The 19093-nt window shown below is 33.1% G+C and overlaps 1 protein-coding gene across 15 annotated transcripts in view; it reads left to right on the top strand.

Moving 5' to 3' along the window:
- Positions 1-19093, top strand: part of LOC113515266 (phosphatidylinositol 4-phosphate 5-kinase type-1 alpha-like) — a 74816-nt gene that overhangs the window by 47903 nt on the left and 7820 nt on the right. For 2 of the 15 annotated variants that reach the window (XM_052897991.1, XM_052897990.1), the window contains exons 15-19: positions 8332-8370; positions 9592-9837; positions 11663-11882; positions 12327-12421; positions 12825-12943. In XM_052897991.1, the coding sequence (XP_052753951.1) occupies positions 8332-8370; positions 9592-9837; positions 11663-11882; positions 12327-12421; positions 12825-12943 (719 nt within the window). Of the gene's footprint in view, positions 1-405; positions 1749-8331; positions 8371-9591; positions 11640-11662; positions 11883-12326; positions 12422-12824; positions 12944-14353; positions 15844-19093 lie in introns of those variants that run through there. The other 13 variants (XM_052897983.1, XM_052897982.1, XM_052897987.1 and 10 more) reach the window with 11 other exon arrangements.

Consider the following 19093-nt stretch of genomic DNA (forward strand, 5'->3'; position numbering starts at 1 on the left):
TGTTGTCCGTGAGTTTTTTGAGAGTATAAGTGAATGCGAAATATATTAATTTGGTACCTTATTTATTATTAGTAGTATACATTTCAGTTTATTTTGAACCCCATCCCTCTGTCCTATCCGGTGTTTGTTTTCCAATAGCAATAGTTGTGGATTTTCCCTATATTCCCAAAAATAGTTAATTTAAAAAGTATTTTACTCTTTGGTTCCATATATAAACGTTTTTATCCGTGTTTTTATAATTTTTCAAAAAGCCGTTTGTTGTGTGATGTGCTAACGGTGTTGGTGCGACCGAAGTGTGCCTAACGGCATGGTTTGACAACCGAAGCGTGGGGGAAATAAACTGAAATGTACCAAAAATTGAAAATACCGAGTTGCGTCGCTTTAAACCGGCCGTCTTTTATCCAGGGCGCATGTACATCGGCCGACCTATAATGGACTACAATCCAGATCTAATGAGGATGTCCTCTAGACTGTCGCCTAAGTCTTCTAGGAGATCTAGTCTGAGTGACTTCACTGATACCACTATATCTACATGGAATCAAAGGCATAATCAGGCCCCCGCTGAATATCCATCAGTACTGTCTGATAGACTAAAAACCATGGACCGAACGTTCCCTAGACGCATAGACTTTGACACTTCAAATCTCACCGCTAGAGATCCAGCGACGTCCTACGGTGATAACGTGTACAGAACAACTCTCCAAGACCGAGTGGAGTCGTTATCTGACCAGCTGACTAAAGTCCTCAGTACCGGCGCTGGCAGCTCCCATATTAACGGTAGCCTCGCAGATAGCGGCATACAAACTGACAATACTAGTACTAGCGTGCCACAGATATACGTGGAACAACCGTATACACCCGTCGGTGGGAAAATCTATAAAGACGCAGCAGTCGACACCAGAAATAAGAATAACCTCCAAGATATACCGTTTATTGACGACGACGATGACTTTTCGAAATCCCCGCGGCGTCGAGGTCTCGTCCTAGAAAAGCATAAGAGCATGTCGAATATTCCTGAAAGAATAGACGAGGTCAGTTCGAAGGAACATTCGAACGAGCGTCTAACAAACAGTTTCAACCGAGCGAAGTCGCCGACATTCGTCGAGAAGTTTAAAAAGTTCTTCGTGGACATTGGCCTTGTTAAAACTGAGAGTGCGCCAAATACAGAGGTCAGTACGTTACCAAAGAACTTAAACTCCAGCTACCGCACCCGTAGTGCTACCCCCACGCAGCTAGAGTCTCGGGACGCGTCCACGTTGCCCAAAGACATGAGGTTCCGGAAGGTTCGGTCGACCCAAACGGTGTATATAAAGCAAGAGTCCCCGTTACTGAAGAGGGATCAGGACGTCCAAACTAAAGACCACGTCTCAGTAGTCCAACTGAACGGTGATGAACACATCAAAGACTCTGATGCCAGTGAGAGATTTATAAAAGAGATCGTATATATCAAGTCGATAGAGCAGGCTGAAGTGTATACTGGGAAGGACAGCGGCAGTACCATTATAGTGATACCACCGGCGGACTGACGGACCACCCACGCATTGCTGGTTATAAATTAGCTTGGTAATGTATTACCAATACATAATTTTAATATGCACTTTTACAAACTGAGTTCAGAGTGCTGATCACTGGACGAATATTGGCCCAGTGCGAAACAGTTCTGATTCTGTATGAATCAAAAGAGTTTTGTTAACTGTAAAGTTTTAGAATCGATTTCCTTAATAAAGATAAACGTTTACGTAATTTATTAATAGTATTTATTATATAATACGTAATTATTTAATCTGCTATGGGAGAATGTTTAATAGTAAATTTCTTAGCAGATCTTTGTAATTTTTTTTTTAATTCTTATAAATAGTGTGTTATTAAGTGCATATGTTCAGTACACGTGTACTAATGTGGATGTTGGCTTTCTCTGTCTGCAGTAGAACAAAGCTGTAATAATTATCTCTCGAGAAACAATCAATTTTGTATGACTGAAAAAAATGTATTAATTTATTTATAATATTAATTCACGAGGAAAATGAAAGTGATGTAAGATACTAAGTGGTATATTTTATTGTCTTAAATTATCAACGCGTGGGCGAAAAGTACACTAGGATTACGTAAACTATATTTTAATACAGAGCTGTCCAAATCACGGTCCGCAGCTTATATTTGTGCGGCCCGTAACGTGTTCCTGATCTACCACAACTGCGAAAAGTTTAATGCAATAACTACTCGCGTCACGGTCGCTCGTGACTAAGAATCACGAATTGATTCCGAAACTAGTCGAGCTTTTTCGATCTAATTACACCAGTTAAACCGTTAGTTATTATATTAAAATGCGATGTGTGCTTACGTAACTTTTTACATAATAATTATCGATAATTTTGCTTTCGTCAAATTGTTTTTGAAAGAATTATGGAGGGTTGGAAAGATGAAAATAAAGAATACAAAAAAATGTTATAAATTAAATTTTCTGTTACTGCGACCCTCCAATCTATTATGTGGTTTGTATTGGCTCGATATTGTAACTGGTTTGGGCAGCCCTGTCATTGAAACACTTGTTAAACATAAGGTAAAAAACAATTGGCGGTGCTTTAGAAATGCCCATAGACAAATATATAGATATTATTATACCTGTGCCTTCCATTTATCTTCCGAAATTCATTAGTTTTTTTTTTTTTTTAATCTTATGTTTTAATGATATAACACATTGTTAGTAGTAGCAGGTGTAGATTTTACCTATTTTAAAAGAGGATGGCGAAGTATTCAGTATTTTATTTGACGTATACAAAGAAATGTTTTATGTGTGCGGTGTTTTGTTAATGTGTGCGTGAGGTTCTCCTCGACGTTTGTAAGTAGTTTTCGTTTTCTGTAGAAATTGTCTTCTTACTTTGTATTTGTTTTTATTCGACAATTATGTTTGACAAAAAAAAAGGAATCGAACTATTTCGGAGGCTTACTTATTTGTTTCAAATAGTACATTACTGCAGCGGCCAGCAACTGAGGCATTGATGGACGAACGTGCAAATGTGGGCCGAGGCGTACCCAAGGCATACATACGTGAGTCCATCAATGCCTACTTGTAGACAAGGCTTGTACTTTTCTCAAACAATGCGCGGAAATCAAAAACACAATTTTACTTTTTAAGTTCAATGAAACGAACAATAATAATTTTTCACGCGCCATAATGTTCCTTTATTTTTTTTTTTCATGAAACAGCTTTCTATTTGCAAGCCAGTTCGAAATTTAAATAAAACCTTTTATTAGTTACCTCCTTAGTAGCCATGTTTCGAAGTAAAAGGCCATTCCATTTTTAAATTACAGAACAGATATGAGTTTACATAGTAATTTATCTGGCCGCAAAACACGACAGATATGGATTTTCATAAAACTTTTGCCGGCCGCTGCCCGCATGTATCTGACCAGTACGGCAATTTTGATTTATCTTGAAGAAGATTGTCAAAATAATGCTCACATTTCCAAGCATGTTTGAGAAAAGAGTAATAATAATATTATAATAGCCTCTACGTAACTGGATAAGAGTTGTATATTGCGAAAAATATATATTTTATACAGCAGTATTAAAGTTGTCAATTGCTTATTAGAAATATTTTTCTATAATGAATTCCAAAATGGATTGAACACTGAATAATGTCTGTGTGTCAGCTGAAGCGCTCAATTTCTTTTGCAATGCCTATATTAGTAGTTTTCAAGCCTAGAATGGTGCCTTAAAGTTAAATCTAAGAGCACATAGTTTATTTAATAAAAATGCAAATTTTCGACTTGCATTACTTTGCCCTTTGTCCGATATTCTGTTGAAATGTACGCCTTGAATTTAATTGCGAATGAGTTAAATAAGGAAGGTGACCTACAGTAGTACATTTAATTCTTTTTTTTTTACAATTTTATTTTAAAATTTCATTTTATTCCGAAAATAATATACATGATACAGTCATAATTAATTTATTTTTCATTAAAAATCAAAGTAATTAATCTGATTTTAAGTATACAGCGTGAAATCGAAACGGATCGAAATCCTTTTTAACCGACTTCGAAAAAGTTTAATTTAGTATGGGAATCGCTACTTCGGATTACTTTCAATAGATGGAGTTGTAAGTGATACGAATTACACGGGGTTATTTAGTCGGTTTATAAATGACGGAATTGTGTGGTAACAACAAAAAAAATACAACCGAATTGAGTACCTCCTTCTTTTTAAAGTAGGTTGAAAATTTTAAATCCCTTCAATTCCCTTCTATTTATTTTGCCAAATTGTCAGAAACGACAAATGTAATAAGTTGATTTACATGCGTCAAGTAACTTATTTGTCAAATGGGAAATAAAGAACTATGACACTAAGTCATATTTATAGGATCATATCTGTCTACGAGTCACAAATACAGGTCGATACAGGGTAGAATGCAAATGATTATTTCTATTTCATATAAAAGTAAATAATGTACTTGAATTGTCTTATAAGAACTGAGAACTACTATTATTATTTTAAATATTATATTTTATTTGTTTTTCTTTTATTTTTGTTTCGCAAAACTTCTGTTTTCCCAAAAATACCAAAACGAAACATGTTGAAATTAGTTACCGTTCACACAGACCGGCTGGGAGAGGAGAGCGGACTGGTTGCGTTTAAAATAATGTTTTGGGTCATTGTAATAAGGTTTATTTTTATCTATTTATTTATTTATTTAAACATTAATGCACAGAGTTATTGTATGTACATTTGGTGGATTTGACACCGGATGGTGTTCTCTGCCAGTCAACCATTGGATAGGCAGAGAAATAGGTAAGCGGTGCAGTAAAAAGTTAGGGATTGTAAAGTAATAACGTATTTATACAACAATAAACATATGTTCATTCTCATCAATCACCCTTCACTGGTGCTCCGCCAGCGTATCCGCGCAGGCGTATAGCGCAGGCGGGGTTACCATAACATTTTCACCTATAAAAAAAACCATAAACATATCATTAGACTGATCTATCATATATAAAATATATTAAAACGGTTGCCACTTTCCATCAGGCGGGCCGTCAGTTTGTTTGCCTTTATAAATTACATAAAAAATATTTCAATACATATCGTTTTTTATCTGACTTCAAAAAGTAGGAGGTTCTTAATTCGGTTTTTTTTTTATGTTTGTTACCTCATATCTCCGTCAGTTGTGAACCGATTTGGAAAATTCTATATTTATCTAAAAGGATATATACTTACAGTTCTGTCTAAGAGAAGTTTTATCAATAACAGTTCAGTAATTTAGTTTCTAAATCAAAATAACTGATTTTGTCACAATTAACCCTTTGAGTGCCGACGAGCGCCATCGCGCTCGTGCGCATTGCAACTAAAAGTGTCACGAGCGTCATAGCGCACGTGAAATCCGTCGCTGTTTAGGTTGCTGTAAAAAAAAAATATTAAAATTGGATAATTTTTGGAGGAGATACAGTTTTTTTAGAGACAAGGGCAAATGACATCAACACGACAAAGATTTCTTTGGCATTTTCAAGTAGATATGAGTAAAAATTAATGTCACTAAAAGGGTTAAAGTCGGTTTTTGTGGGAAACAATCTTTAATTATTATTTATAAGAATGCTAGACAGCCGTTAAAAAGAGTGAAATGCAAAAATAAACCTTATTTCAATGGTCTTACAATTTTAATTTAAACGTGATCGAAATTTCCTCTCTTTTAGCCGGTCTATGTGAATGGACACAATGTTCAGTTTCGCCTGTAGAGACCTCTAAGAAGGATGCTGACGATTTTGACTTCATCCCTGTATTGTAAAATACGTTCACAATTTTCACATTTATTGTATGGAATGTGGATGTATGATGTTTTGTGTATAATTTATCTTTATGACTCATACATGCTGTATTTGTATTTGACGAAAATGTGTATATAAAGTTGAATTAAAGCAATTTTATTTTAATACAAATGTTTTATTTTTCTATTACATAACATATGAAAAAGAAGACACGACTACCCTGTTAAAAAAAATATTTTACACTAGCGGCCCGTCCCGGCGTCGCACGGGTGGAGTTTTACCATTTTTAAACGTGGCCATTAAGGCTACACACGCGACGGAAGCTTAGAAATGGAGTAATTTCCGTTTTCCCAACATTTCCCTTCACTGCTCTGCTCCTTTTGATCGTAGCGTGATGAAAAGTATACTAATAACCTGCCCAGGAGTATGAAGAATAATTGTACCAAGTTTCTTCAAAATCCATCGAATAGTTTTTATTTCTATGACGAACATACAGACGACAGACAAAAATTTTACTGATTACATTTTTGGCATCAGTATCGATCACTAATCACCCGCTGATAGTTATTTTTGAAATATATTTCATGTACAGAATTGACCTCTCTACAGATTTATTATAAGTATAGATTAAAAAATTACGTTACACAATCGCCTTATTGATTTTTTTTTTTTTATTTTTATATTTCCCTTTCCACTCAGAATGACGTATGGATTCTAATGATATCCCCATTCATTCAAAAGAAGTTATTTTTTTTTAAGCCAAAACTTCTTTAGGCAAGTTGAGCACTTTTTGGAATGGACAAAAAACACTGATCTCGCACGATCATCAGCTCTGAGATATATATATTAGCAGACCCGAAATATACTTTTCGACCTATTTTCAAACTCACCAAATATACATAAAAAAATTCATAAGTATCTGTCGAACCGTTTCGTAGGAGTGCAACCACAAATACCGTGAGATGAGATTTATCTTCTAATATATATATAAATAAATATTTCATGAAATTTTGTGTGCATATTTTTTTTTATTTTTTAATAATAATAAAATTTTTTTTTTATTTTTTTGCAAATTTTTTTATTTTTATTTAAATATGATTTAGCATTGAAAAATACATACAAATTCAAAGTTTCAGCTTTTACAATCTGTTGTTTAATTGCAATTTTTATATTTCAAATTGCAAGATGACAATTGAATATAATAACGATATATTTATGTATAGTTCTAGAAATTGTATATGGTAAAACAATTTTAGATCTTTATATATATATATAAATAAAACATCGATGACATTTTAATTCATAATAATAATAAAAAAATAATACAAGTCTCTCGATATAAGTTTTCTAATTGATAATTTTAGATCAAAAAGATATCAAAACATCGAAAACATATAATGTAAAAAAAAAATGCCAAGTGACAACTCATGTAGTACCAAGTTTGTTATTTTAGTCAGTGTGTATGGAAGCGGCTATTTAACGAGTTTGTTATAAATTGTTTATCTAATTAATTACCTATCAACATTTATAGTGACCGTGTCAATGAATGAATATTTATTTGCAAGGAATATGGTAAATATACAGATAGATAAAATAATATTAAGTCCACATATTTCGCACACAAATAAATATTCATTCATTCATTCAATATTATAGACATATTTATTCCTTTAACAATTATAATGACTTGGCAATTCCACTAATAAGATTCATTATTCAGAATTTGTCTAAATGTTAAATTTGTCTGTAAAAAAAACTTCTTGACAAATGAAACATTACTATTGTTAATCATATTTATGAAAGAGAAGTGCGGGTATTGGATGAAAATGGAGTGTTAACCCCGCCTGCGCTAACGGGATACGCTGACGGAGCACCAGTGAAGGGTGATAGATGAGAATGAAAACAGGCCAGTTAGCCAATCATGATGAATTCATCAGGAATTAACCATGATAGTTTCCAGGGGGGACCGTGAGGAGGTCGACCTGGTTGGGTATATTGCTAGCAATGGGATTCTTAGTCTCCATTACTAACAATCACTTTTTCACCCGAGAAGTGCGGGTAGGGATTTATAACAGACATGTAGACATCTATAAATAGTTTCTTATATCATAGGAATTATCGATGTCAAAACTTCATATTAAAGTAGGGTTTTTGCTTTTATGTCTTTGTTTCACAGTAACGTGCGATACACTGTTTCGGTTTGAAGGGTGGGATATGACAGTGACTTTACACGGTACATAGTAATAACACCCGAGTCTTCAGGAATGACAACGCGGGTGGTATCATGAGCGAAAGAGTATACTCTGTTATGTCCATGGTACAGCTCATGTCTATAGGCGACGGTTACCACTTTCTATTAGATGGGCCGTTAGCTTTTTTGTCATTCTAAGTTGCATAAAAGAAACGGCGCGAATTTTTATTATTATTATTGATATTTGTTTATTGCTAATATCTATGTATATTGTTAGTATTTATCCTTAACGCTAAAAAAAAAAACTTAAAAATATACTTGTATATATATATTTTCTATCTAAATAACTTGTCAACTAACATTTCACGCTACCGGATTAGGCGCTGCTGGATCTAGCGGTGCAGCGGGATTGAAAGCAGGTGAGACTCAGGATTGATGTATAAAATTTTACGTTGTGTGTTATACCTATAGCTGTACAGACAAGTTTCTTTGCCTATTCGTATCTGCCTTATAAATCCAACAAGAAAATTCTTTTTATATCACAAATGATAAACTAAAATATTTAGCCGACATATAAATCTTATTTGCCATGCTTACAAATTATAAAATATATAGGTATACACTATATATGTACGGCAGTATGTTATTGTGTCTTCGTCTTATTAGACTTTTAAAATTGTAATTAAATTTCTGGGCTCCTCATTAACCTACTTTTGAAGTTCTTAAATGACACTGCAATTTGAAAACATGCGCAAATCACAATTTTTTTTATAGATAAATATATAAATGGAACTCCTTAGCCCTTTAAAAAAAAAATGAAAAGTATAGCAAGGGGCATTTTATGTGTGTCCTGTGTCTCAAAGATTTTTAATGCCTGCTTATTGCTTGCATTAGACACAGGATTCCGCTGTATCAGTGTAGTTATAATCTGATTCAATAGAAATTAATGAAAATGTAAATCTACTGATCTCCAATAATAGTACAAATAAAATATCGATCGATCGAATTTTTGAATGTGGCAATTTGTTAAAATCTTTCTGTGATTGTTTCAACAATAACAAATTACTTTTTCATTAAATTCTTTAGAAACAGATTATAGAATCGCCCATTGCCTTATTATCTATTAAGTTAATTTCAAAATTAACAACAAAATATTTATAAATATCGAAGTTACTAATTCCCATTAGCTCCCTTGCTACGCTTTTTGCTTTTTACTAGACAATTGTGTCCCCCCCAAATCAGTAAACTTGTCATATATTATTTTTTCACGCTGCTATCGATCTCGGATCTGTTACTATTGGGTATACTTTCACATTTTTCTTTGTACCTGATACCTAAAAAACTTGCATGCTCATTATTATTTTCTGAACGTCACCAATCTTTAAATATGCACCAATAATAAATACGACTCGTTGACGGTCAAGCCCCATCTAAAAAATATAAATACAAACACGCTATTTTGGATTTTTAAACTGTATCGACTGTCTATCATAACTACGCTTCCATTTTAATACACAAATATATTTTGTTTGTTAAATATTTTTTATTGTTAACATTATACTCTGGACGTGCCAAAACTTACGTTTGTACCTTATTGAATAAATCTATACAAATTGACGAGTTGTTTTTGTGCCCTTCAGTGTCACTGTCTGACGTCACAGCACATATAACACCGACCTCAGTGACGTCACCAGTGGCCACTGCCGCCAAAATTATAGTGTCGTCTTCTAAGACGACCACAGCATCGTCAGAACCAGATATAGCCTTCCCGGCTGTCCTTAAGGGCTCTCAGAAACAGAGAGTACCACCCCCTGTACCGCCCAGGGGCTCGCCTAAAGCGAAACGTGGCGGTGCAAACTCGCAGTCATCCAGTCTCGACATGAAAGGTGATTATCCCAAATTAGACATATCCGTTAACGACATCCCACCGCAAACACCAATAACGAGCAGTGACGACGATTTCTGCTTCTATGGGCATGATTTTAAATTTAAGCAGCCTATTGCATGCCACATTGCGCCGTCTGTGTCCGAACATTCAGTTAGAGTGACCAAATTGGTCGCTTCCAATTCTTTTTTAGATTTTGTTGAAGAGGGAGACAGTATTACGGAAAGGTCGTATCCCGGCAAAGATTTGATTGCTCAAACTACAATGATGGCTAAGTTTAATATTGATAAAGCAGTTATAGAACACTTGGATACTGGAAACTATGATGATATATCGCTTACAGAGTCTAGTAGTGAAGAAAGAATCATAGTTTACGAAATGAATGAAAATGAACTTAAAGAAACCAAAGGCACGCAATCTAAAAGTCCTTCAGAGTTTCTAAAAGGAATGGTTAGCCAAATTGGTGATAAAATTACGAGAAAATCTCCGGTCTGTCTTGAATTATCTGCTGAGAAGGTTAGTGTGCACAACGTGAAATCTTCCGATTTAATTTCAGCAGCAAAAAACCTGAAAAAAGTATCAGGCACAGAAAAAAAATCCAAACAAAATGAACCAAAGGGAAATGAGAGCAAACTGGAGAAAAATGATTCAAAATCTGGAATAATAACGGGTTTGACTAAACGGCTCAATCTTAATCAGTCTAAAAGAGATAAAAGTCGTATACAAGATGCAAAGAAGCCAAAACCCAATATAGTGATTAAACCTTACTCTGAAGAACATTCTAAAGGAATGACTAAAGACGAAGTTGTTTGCCATAGAAAGGCTAAAACAAAAATTGACATGTTCCAAAAACATATACGGAAACTTCAATCGGACTCGGAGAATAGTTCTAGACGGAGTTCTATATCTTCGTCACAAGATAGTAAAAAGTCACAAAAGACACCAGAAATAGCAAAGCCGCTTGTAAAAGAGACCAAAAAATTATTTGAACCAATTGAATTTAGTCATGGCAGTACTAGTTCAAGTGATAAAAAGTCCAATTATTTACTGAATATAACTGTCATCGCTCCAGTTGTATCTAAATCAATTAGTGGTAATGTACACGAGAAAATCAAAAAGTTTTCCGAAACAACGGAATCTGATTCGAATGTGCCAAAAAAAGTTGCAAGACAGAAGAAAAAGGGTAGTTTCAAAAAGAGATCGGAAAAGAGAAAGATATTTAAAATGAAAAAGGACATTGAAGAGATTTTATAAATTACGGCAAAATTTTTAAATGTTGTACTGCGTTGTTGAGTGACAGCAAAATTTTGGAATGTTGATTACAAAAGTATAAAAATAAGGGTTGAATTGAAAATGAAATCGTTAGAAAAAAAAAATCGTCAGATTATTTCATAAAATTTCTACTTTTTTACTAACCAGTAGATATTGTACTTGTTCTTCTCTTAGAATGTAGTTTGCTTTTTTACGTAGCGATGTAAATCCTCTATGTTTAATGTTGCCTACTTGTTTCCTGTTACTGCCATTTATTAATATTAATTTACTAACCTTTTACTACTTGTAGTTTGTATCTGACAATATATACTATGCTCGTTGTTTGTTTAGTTGTGACTTACAATTATCACACTATATTTAGTAATGCACTTTGTAGATGTTAAATCTTTTTTATTCCTAAACTCATTTGGCTCCACGAGACATGTTCGGGACGGATCGTCATCTATAACTCCATGTAGTACAACAGAACTGTAATCTACGTCTCAGTCGGTCATTATTAGTCGAAGCTCCTACAACGCTAGTGACTATACCTAGTAACGCTAGTTTCCCGTCAGCTGCAGCCCCGCTATCCTGTTGCTCAACCCCGCCACCGCCGTTCGAGGAGGCGCCACCGCCGCGGACGAGTCGCACTAACTCGTCATCGACCACGTCGTCGAGTGCGTCGGGCAGACGGCGCGGCGCGTCGAGCGCGGCTAGCGTTATGACTACCTCGTCCGCGTCATCGCTCGCGCTGACGCCGGCTGCGTTAAGCAGCGCGAGAAGTAATGAGGCCAGGTAATTCATATTTTCACATACTAGTTTTTACTTGCGACATTGTCCGCATGGTAATGATAGTTTAGTTTAATTGGCCGCCATAACAGCAGTTTAAGTTCTTCTCCATCTCAAATCTTACTACTACACTATTATAAATACAAAATATATGAGAATGTATGGATCTTTGTTACTCTTTTGCGCTAAAACTGCTAAACGGATTTTAATGATACTATGTACGAAACACAGATATGTTATATCGTGACTTAAAATATTGGATACTTTGATTTAAGGTCAATTGTTAATGGCAATTTTATTAATGTGAAATCGATCTCTTAAAAAAATATCGTGCGCATATGAAATTGGTGTGAAATTGTGTCTTTGCTTCTTTTGTAATTCTATGTACAGACATCGTCTAGTTACAATTTTAATATATTAATTAGATTACAACTGTATTATTATGTCCAGTGTGTGCTGGACCCCGCCTGCGTCTGTGGAGGGCTCCACGCCCACGTGGACGGAGGGAACGCCCAGCTTCACCGAATCCAGTAGCAGTGAACAAGGTACGGAAATATTATACCAATATAAGGTAATTAAGCACTTTAGAATGACAACCTAGCTGATGCAGGTTTGCACTTAGCCTATTTGATGTTCCTAGACAAGTTTCTTACTTTCAAAGGGAAAAAAAGAAAACATAAGACATCCAGGACCCTCGTGACAACATGGCAACATGAGATGAACGGCAACATTAAAAACCGTCGGGCAGTCTCGGCTTAGGTCGGCTCTGTTCACCTTTTTAGACCCTGAAAAAAAAACATATTTCTATTCCATTTTTAAAGTTGATTATAACATATTTAATTTCAATACATTTGGTAGTAACTACCTCAGCCACATTAAAAATGTAGGAAATACCGCGTTTGTTCTTTGCACCTGCAAAAAATAGTCTAAAATTAAAATTAATTGCAGGCTACCCCATAACCCCGGCTCGAGGTGTCACCCACAGCGACGGGAGGCGTTCCCCCCGCCCGCCGCCGCCGCCCCGCACCGTGCCCCCTTCCACCATTAACTGTCTCACAAGTGAAGTGGTAAGTTGACAGAATATTTCCCATATTGCGGAGCGTGGTCGATCATTATTTTTTTTTTAATTGAGAATTAAAAAGTAGCTTATTACGTTTTTTTTTATTTTAAATATATACTTTTTTCTTTTAATATATTCCAAATATTTTGTTTTTCTAAAATAGCCGTTGAAGATGCCTAGTCTATGGAATAGTGACATCTCGAGATATTATTTATTTTAGACCTAACTTTTGAATACTGGCAACATTTATCCACTAGCACGTTGCTATTAGCAACACTTACAATTATCAAATAATATTTATTACTAACTAAAATGTACATTTGAATTAGTAATAATTATTTCATTTCATAGTTTTGTTATATTGTTTATTTAAGTATTATATCACTATGAATATAATTGCAACAATTTTACAACTTTATTAATCGACCACGCTTGAAAATGTTCAATAATTACTAACCCAGCACAACATATGTTTTTTATTTTTATCATATGGTTATGGGACACATGAAATAAATGCATAATGCCAGTAAACAACTTGGCTACAATTTCCAGTAACATTTTAATATACAAAGGCGTCTATTGCGCAAGCTTCGTTATCTGTGGCATTCTGTATGGTTTTATTCATGTTCTTTGCCGCGATTTGTAAAATAACGTGCGTGCTACACTAGCTTACTAACATTTAAAAAAATTAAAGGTACAATTAAAATATGTATAAAATTATTGTTTAGAAAAATATATCTGTTATTGTTTTTTTTTATTGATTGACTATCTATTTCAAGACTAAGAAATAACAAAAATGTTTCAATACACTAACCCCCTTATTCATAAAAACGTTAAATCTCTCATAAACTATTGAACTGTTTTGTCTCTTTCTTTTGTGTAAAATTCTTAATTTGAAGCGTGAATTTACTGGGTACAGAGGAATAACACCTGAGTTCTCAGGAATGGCAACGCATTGGGGGTATCATGGGCGAAACAGTCTGTGTGTTATGTCCATGGTACTGCTCATGTCTATAGGCGACGGTGACCACTTTCCATCAGGTGGGCCGTCAGCTTGTTTGCCATTCTAAGTTGTATAAAAAAAATACAAAATAGTATAATAGTTAAAATAGGTTTGTAGAAGGTTTTTTAGTTGTTATAAATAAGGGGGTAAGTTTACAGTAGCAAAATCAAGATTCCACACAGAGTCTATGATTCTGTGTTAAAAAATAATTGACAAAATTATACCTAAAAGATTTTTTTTTTAATGTCCATAGACATGACAATTGTGCCATTAATTTTTCTGCTCATGCGCGTTACTAACACGCCTGATCTACATTTTAATATGATTACATTATTTACAGCCTGTTTCTGCTATATTTAATATATTTAATAAATGCTATTTGTTCTTGGACGCTGCTTGAATGGTGGGATATAGATGCACTTGAAAGAAAAAGTAGACAATGACTACAAATGATAAAAAAGGCCATTTTGTAATTAACGCTTCGTGTTCTCGTAACATTCTGACGCTGGCTTCTTAGTGGAACTTATGTGATTACGCGTAAAGGCAATTTGTATCACAACAATGGGTGCTTCCATTACGAGGAAGGTAACAGCTTACGCTAGTGAGCGGTTCGTGTTTCTTTAATAAAATTCTAGCAATAAAACCAGTCGTGTATCGTCGATTATTGTGTGGTGGTTTCGTTTTGTCTTCTCTTCTCCGTTTGTATTGTTGAATTCAAAAATGGAACGCTAGATGTGTGCAGTTCGTGAAACTGAAGCCAAATCGCGGACCTGTTTTTTAAATTTTCGTTCTAGCAACATTTAGTGTCGTAGCCATGATCATGTTAATCATAAAAAAAAAAAACTTTAAAAGGCTTATTTCGTAATTGGAATAAAGTTAATAGGCATGTTTTTTACTAAAAATAACAACATTGCATTCTGTTAGATTATAAAATAATATTAAAATAAATGAAATTTTATATTTTTATCGTTCTTATGTATTACTTGTGTTTAAAAAACTTGTGGTTCACGTAAGTATGTAGACAGGTAAGAAGTGGAATTGTTGCCATCTATTAAAAAGGGGTTACCATAAATTTCACGCAAACACACGGGCGTTGAGTGTAGTGTAAAGTTATAATAAAAAATAAATCAGAAGTCATATAAGGTTAAAAGCGTGATGCTTAGTAAGAGGGCCCTTTAAATTTCCTTTTTTTTCTTATTTTTAAAGAGACTAAAGAACAAAATACATTCGGTCCACGTAAATATTTTTAAAGGACTGAATCTTTTATCAAAATTATTATGAATTATTTTTTTTTATACCACTGAGGTGGCAAACAAGCATACGGCCCACCTGATGGTAAGTGCTTACCATAGCCTATGAACACCTGCAATACCAGAGGTATTACGCGCGCGTTACCGACCCTGAAGAAACCTCTTTACCCCCCTTTTGAAGAATCCCATGCTGTAGTCTCTTGGGAAAATCTCGGCAGGCAGCTCATTCCACAAGCTGAGTGTTTATATAGAAAAGTGTATACTAAAAATACGAAATAAGCCTTAATAGAAAAGTTATGACTGAATTCATCCAATAATGTTCAGCAAAACGACTGATCTTATCAACACATTTAGTAAACATTAGAATTTTTAACAACTGGTTGTTGATTAAAATAAGATACGAGTGCAAGTGAATATTTAATCTCAATCTTAGATCATAGGCATCTAGATGGAGAGTCGAGAGTAAAAAACGTCCCGAAAACGCTCAGCGTACCTGTCTAACTTTGACTGAGGCGTATTTTTTAAAAAAAAAACAGCTCACCGTTTTCCAGTGTTACGCTACGCTTCAAAATTCCTCAGATCAGATAGATATTTTCAAATACGTATCTATATTAATTTTTACTAATGTAATATATATATATATATATATATATATATATATATATAATTGCCTCGGCTATATATATATCTACATGTATTTTATATACTAATAAATCTTATATATAAAATTGTCGTGTCGCGGTGTTTGTTACCAAACTCCTCTGAAACGGCTTTACCGATTTTTATGAACTTTTGTGTGCATACTGGGTAGGTCTGAGAATCGGACAACATCTATTTTTTATACCCCTCAATGATAAGGGTGACCCACCCCTAAAAAAAACTATTTTCTAGAAATAATGTATATGGCAAAACAACGTTTGCGGGGTCAGCTAGTATTCATATATAAATGAAAGTTACAAACATTTTTAGTGATTTTCGTAATAAATATACTTTTCAAGTCATAAAGTCGGTGAAGCCAAGCATTATCGATCATGATGCTCTATCTACCCCCTTGTTTCGAATAAACACATAATAATAATATATTGTTTTTATTTTTCAGCATATTTTTGCAATATTCATTTTGTATATTCTAATTTCTGTGTTCACGCACGCTAATTAAAATATTGGCTCTTTTTGGCGAAGCGTTTGTAAGGAAACACTCCATCTATATGTCGTTAATCTAAGATTTAATCTTAATAATAAAAAAAACCTATCGTTTTGTAGCTCACCAAGTTTTCGTAATAATTTTTTCTTTACCATTTCCATTTCGTTAAATACGTCCATAATTAAGAGTACCTACGTAATTGGCATATCAAATATTGTTTGCATAGTACAAATTTAGAAAAAAAAAATTGATATTAAAAAAGCCTTTTTTTCTTTATTCACAATTGCAAAATTTCGATTAAGTATAAAAACGTTTTTCAATATAACTATTAAATTCAGTGTTGCCTGCGTAAGTCGACCAATAGCTACTAGTTCATGTTTATCCCCAATAATAATCGCTATAAAAGGTTGTCAAAATGAAAGCAATTTGTTGTTCGCTTTTGAAATATAATCCGCTTTATTGTGAGTGTAATATTAATGGTTCAAAATGTATCCATTCGACCTGTGAGTATTTTTGGTAGGATTATAGTGCCTGTTTTAGCTTTAAAATATCTTCAACCGATTTTTTTTTAATAAGCCCTTATCGGACAGGCTGCTTCGTTATTAGTATTTCTTTTTTCCGAATAATCCATTTCGTGAAGAAGAATATTCTCAATTCGACGAATTACTTATTTTTTATTTCTTTTATTGTACTCTTATATTGGTTATATATATTTTTCATTTTGATCCTATATCTGATCCTATATCTCTTACTAATTTTGACAAGTATATTTTATTAAAAAAAAAAAAAAAATATTTGTTTGCTTGTACAATGTCTTTTTACCGTACTACTACTACTTACAATACTCACGGATCAAGCGTAAATTGTAAAAAAAAAACTCTTCTTGTGAGTGGTGACCTTAATTTATTATTTTATAAAAAAAAAAATTTTAGCAATTTATAGTATTTAGTGCACCGTTCACTTTATCATGACTGTGATGATGATAGAAAATAAAGTTTTATTATTTTGTCTATGGTAAGGTGTTTTATAATATGCAATGTAAATTTGTAATCCAGACAATGGCACCATTCCTTCATCTTTTGTAGTACAAACATTTGGGCATACTATATCTCCTTCAGCTTAATTCATACCATATCCTGTTTCTTTCAACAAGGCAAACTTCTTTTATTCTTTTGCATATGCACAATCAATTGTCTTGTGATTTTTTTTTTTTTTGCAAATAAATAAACCCATAATTGTTAGCAAATTATTTAGTTTTATTCAAGTATTATATGAAAAATATTGTTTTCACAACTAAATTCATATTTTTGTTTTACAAAGAAATGTTTTTATTTCTGTAGAGTCATTAATATGTTCTCTTTTTCGTTATTACGCGATATCTTTATCAAGTTTAATCCGAATTCATAATTAATTCTTTAATCGTAAGAGTTTACTCCCTTGTTAGTTCTTCACTAGTTTTATAACTGTTTTTTTTTTTTTTAATTAAAAAATCAATTTCTAAAATTCACCACTAATGTTTTTTTTTTTTTTGAATAAAATGCAAAAATATTAAATGTACACGGTCACCCTCACAATAAAATACTGGTGTGTAAAAACTGTTTTGTTATAATCGTCGTTGTTACAATTATATCAATATTGTATATTTTGTTGTTGTTACATATTTAAGACGATCGAAAAATGTAGAATAAATATTTGAAAAAAAAAAAATACGAGATTTTTTTTTTTATCTTAATATATAAAGTTTTCATTAATTCATTCGTTCTAAGGAACAACTAATTGTTATTGAGCTAACGGTTGTTCTTTTGCTTGCTGAATGAGATGGTGGGATTAAAAAAAATATTGACATTCATAAATGACCAAAAAATATTCCAGACAAATTATCATTTTAAAGACTAGGCAGCATGGTCTCCGACCTTAGCCTGTTCCACAACGGAACAAACGTACTAAAAAAAAAAAATGACCAAAAATGTCCTCCTATATGGGTATTCTAAGTCGACACTCAATGATAGTACCTATTCATAAAACTAAAGATTTTTTTTTAGAAAAAGCACAGTTAAAATATAAATTTAAAATTTCTAATGAAATCACTTGAAATATAAAAAAAATGACATTTCGACTACGTTCGTCAAGGAAAGTTATTTAGTGTCGTGAGTACTGTTAACTACTGGATTTCGGCTTGTGTACTCTTTACGACAAATTCAGTTTATGTATAGTTTATCCGATAAATAATAACTATGGTATAGCAGATTTGATAAATGGTAACAGATATTAAAGCGACAAATAAATGGATTTTAATCATACGTAAGGAATAAGAAATATAATAATTTTGAAAAAGTATATTATATTTAAAAGAAATATATTTTTTTTTATTTTAGCAAAACGTCAATGAACTTTTTTTTTTGTAAAAAAATAGAGATATTAAAAAAAGTGAAATTTTACTCTGTTGATATTTTTTTTTCAAGTGAATGTATTTTTAAAAGTGGCTTGGGATTATTGGATTTTAAGCATGTGATCATATAAGGGATTTGCTTTTCATAATTTCGATAATTTGTCATTATAGAAAACAACTACCAAAATCTTCTAAAAAATACTAAAATAGTAGTTTAATTGCTTGGAGCTTATCCTTGGCTGGCTTAATGCGAAGGCATACAACTAAAGCTGTTTCGCCTAAAAAGGTAAGATACTTTCTATTCTGCATGCTTTATAAGTACTATTTTATAATTAGGTATTAAATTTATATTTTAACATAAAAGACATTTC

Source organism: Galleria mellonella, unplaced genomic scaffold (assembly GCF_026898425.1).
Source record: "Galleria mellonella isolate WM207_F2 unplaced genomic scaffold, CSIRO_AGI_GalMel_v1 utg3966, whole genome shotgun sequence".
NCBI lineage: Eukaryota > Metazoa > Arthropoda > Insecta > Lepidoptera > Pyralidae > Galleria > Galleria mellonella.